Here is a 3905-nt window from a genome sequence, read left to right as displayed (position 1 = left end):
AAAAAAAAAGATACAACTTCTGAGACAAAGGGAGTAGTTGTGACCTGAGAGAGACTCTGAATGGTCCCTACCACATACTAAAACAGTTTGATTGTTTTTGAGTAGAGCATATCTATAGTTGCAGCTTCTTGAATGTGGCCTTTTCACGAAATGAAAAAAAAAGCCGTAATCGAATTTTTTTAATTTCAGATTTTAAACTATTTCTGTTTACTTTGGTTAAAGCCATAACTTATTTATAACAGCAAATATTTCATTTCAGTGTTTCCTTTTTTTTTTAATTAGAGAAGATTTCAGAAACCAGAAACTTGAAGATGAATTCTCAGTATTATAGTAGATGCCTATTATTAATATGTATAGTTTCTCTGAAGTGGCCTCTTGTATTTGAAGTTTGGAGATGCAGGAAGACAGAAACTACTTTTAACCTAATAGCACCTCGTTTTTTTAACATTCTTCCATTCCACAGCATGGGAAAGAAAATTACTGTGTTAAATAATTTCTTTACTACAGAAAAACCTTTTAAGAGGTCATGTTATATTTCAGTAGAAGCGGGACGAGCATCACCAGGCTATTATTTCTTGGCTTCCTGAATATTTCCTACAAATCAAATTTAATTATTATGAACAGAATTTAACATTTTTATCTAAAATGAGAATTTATACCATTAATTCTTTTTCTAGATGAGACTGAAAGAGAGGTCAAACCAGTTAATAGTGTTCGATGTCCATCTCCTGTTTTAAATACTCCATGGATACCATTTCAGAACTATTGCTACAATTTCATGATAACAAAGAATATGTATATGGAGAGAACACAAGGTGATGTTCATTCGAGATGCCAGAAATTGAGTAAGTATATTATAAGGTCATTGTATATTACATTATACTCATTTTTTAAAAATCTCACCTGAGTGTGTTATAAATATTTCTACTTAGCACTTGTAACTAGATCTCAAAAATACTCATCTCCTAATATCTACATTATCAATGACAGTGTATTAAAATTTGTGTTTAGTTAAAAATGGAACGTATAAGATTTACTTCTTTCTTTGCCCATCCATTAGAGAATAGTCTGTCTTTACAAGAATAAACAAAATGGGTTCTGCTTTAAAAGGAAGAGAAATGACACTAGAGAGCAGAGTACTGGATATTAAATCAAACTAGGCTGCGAGCAACATGAAAATAGGTTAGTTTGAGTGGTGAAAGCTTGGAAAAGCCACAAAGAAACAGTTCTGCTTAAAAGAAATACATATTTCACACTTCCGGCTCTCAAAACTCTTCAGATATTTCCTATGAGATCCACTGAGGATTTATAACTTCTGAACACTGGACCTATGAACTTTCTGGAAAGTTGTTATGGAAAATGTCAAACCATTATTCCCCAAAGTACTATGTAGAATACTGCTCTTATCCATGAAGTCCTTTTCTGAGGAACTCCTGTTAATTTCCTCAGGAACGCTTTGGAAAATACCAAACTTTTTTAACTCTGATATAAATATGATCTCTAAGAAAGAGGAAAATCTATCTTATAGCCCATTTAAGAGCTTTTATTTATTATAGTCTTTGACAATGTGTCATTAATATAGGTGGGTTTGTATCAACTCAAAGTAAGCTTTAAATGGGGAAAGGTGAAGTGAATCAATGTTTTAAATTCTCTACTCATCTACTAGTTTGTCACTATTCTATAAGACCAATTTAACATCAAAATATTTAAAAACTTCTTAACCTAATCATTTTAGTACAACAAGGTAGTTTTAATTGACATATTTTTCTTATTTTCTGCTATCATTCAGGCTTGGGTGTATATTAAACTGGGAAATAAAATTTTCTAAATCCGTCAAACAAAATAATGTTCTAGATAAGTAATTATTTAAATTATTGACTACTTTTTATTTAACAGATTCAAAATCACATATTCTGAGTATTCGAGATGAAAAAGAGAATAACTTTGTTCTTGAGCAACTTCTGCACCTCAATTATGTGGCTTCATGGGTCTTATTAGGCCTAACTTATGAAAGTAAGTTGTAAATCTGCTGATTTTCTGTATTTACATTCAGACTTCGTTATAAATTACTTGCTTATCAAGCTATAAAAGTATAGTTCTTCAAAGTATATCTTTATCAATATATAAAATTATAATTATGCACTTAACATAACTTACATAAATACCAAGTTATGCTATCTATGTCTTTTGTGTCTCTGCTCTGCCATTGAAATGCCTTTACCACCAAGCCTAGAGTTAAATGATGGAAAATAATTTCCCTTCTCTACTCCTTCCTAGCAGTTCAAGCCACACCCGGGGGCTTAGTTAAGAAATTTCAATCGTACCCTCTGATGTACTTTGTTAATTATATTATCAGAAACAACTGAAAATGTATTCTGTATTCTGAAAAGCATTCTCAGATCTGTAGGCTTTCTTTTAATCATCTTGTTTTTTAATAAAATATCTGAGTGACAATATTTCTATTAAATATATAGAGAGAGACATATGAGCAACCTGTAGAAAAATGTTTTAAGCAAACAAGAAATTTTATTTAAATTTAATTCTTACTGGCTTAATTTACATCCAGAGATTAAGGATTTGTTTTTTAAAAAGTTCTGACTTTTCAAAAGTAAGGCCATGCATAGAAATTGCTAAGAGAAACCACGTGTCAACTGAAATATACTTCAAGACAAGTGAAAAAGTGACCCTTTTGTATAGCAACTTCAGAAATATACCATCGTCTATCATATTACCCAGAAAATTATAACTTTAACATTTGGGGAGAGGAAAACAGGGACTGAGAGACATGAGGTGATATAAAGCAGCAAGCAAGAACCGAATCATATGTTCAGTATTTCTGGTGTGTTACTGCTGAAGGCAGATGTTAGGTATGATGCTGTAGGAGATGGCAGTTAGTGAAAGGTAGAAATAACCAGGATAACAAGCGCTATGTGTAGGTAATAATGACATCACTCTTCATACCAATTCATAATTTTAATAGACCTAGTAACTTGTTTTTCCAAAACCTTTATCGAAATATAGCCACATATCATACAATTCAGTCATTTAAGGTGAATAATTAATGTCTTTCGGTATAGTCAGAGAATTGTATTATCAATTGTATATATATAAGAAGGGTCATGAAGATGTACTCCTATGTTTTCTCCTAACAGTTTTATAGATTTGGCTCTTACATTTAGGTCTATGATCTATTTTGAGTTAATTTTGTATGTGATAAAAGTAAAGGGTCCACCTTCATTTTTTTTACATGTAGATAGATACCCTGTCCTCCCAGGAACTATTCTTTCACCATTGAATTGTCTAGGCACCCTTGTCAAAAATCAGTTGACATAAATGTGCACAATTGTGCATGGTTTAGGTCCAGAGAAGAGACTAGTTTTATAATATATTATTTTTTATAACATGGTTACATTCATTTTCATTACAATTAAAGGTATATTTAGGAGAAGTGAATATTTGATAAAAGATAAAATGTAAAATTATTACAGAATTGGAATTTTAAGCAAATTTTAATTTTCATGTTTTATAATTTGTCCTTTCCAAATTAAAAATAAGCATAATTTACTATTATAATCAGAAAATATTTTAGAGGGATACAGATAATCATACAACCTTTTAGGAGGTGGGGAAAGAAGAAAGAAAAGATTTGTTTGAAATATTAACTTCGTAACTATAATTCAAGTTTTGAATTAATCTCTAAGTGTAGAAAAAACGTTTCTTCTCTAGGTAATTCTCTTATGTGGTCTGATAAGACCATGCTGTCATATACGCACTGGAGAGCAGGAAGACCAGATGTAAAAAATGGCCAGTTTTTTGCTGGCTTGAGTACTGATGGCTTCTGGGATTTTCATACCTTTGATGGGACTGAAGACATTTCTTACTTTTATCAGCACAGCATTCTTGCT

General features: G+C 31.2%; 1 protein-coding gene across 2 annotated transcripts in view; it reads left to right on the top strand.

Annotated features, from left to right (window-relative positions):
* Positions 1-3905, top strand: part of LOC102884532 (CD302 antigen) — a 107727-nt gene that overhangs the window by 56408 nt on the left and 47414 nt on the right. For both annotated transcript variants that reach the window (XM_015596691.2, XM_006921110.3), the window contains exons 28-30: positions 678-845; positions 1897-2013; positions 3727-3904. In XM_015596691.2, the coding sequence (XP_015452177.1) occupies positions 678-845; positions 1897-2013; positions 3727-3904 (463 nt within the window). The remainder of the gene's footprint in view (positions 1-677; positions 846-1896; positions 2014-3726; position 3905) is intronic.

The sequence above is a fragment of the Pteropus alecto genome, unplaced genomic scaffold (assembly GCF_000325575.1).
Source record: "Pteropus alecto unplaced genomic scaffold, ASM32557v1 scaffold3, whole genome shotgun sequence".
In the NCBI taxonomy this organism is placed as follows: domain Eukaryota; kingdom Metazoa; phylum Chordata; class Mammalia; order Chiroptera; family Pteropodidae; genus Pteropus; species Pteropus alecto.
Note: the sequence above shows the minus strand (reverse complement) of the source record. Positions and strands in the feature narration are given on the sequence as shown.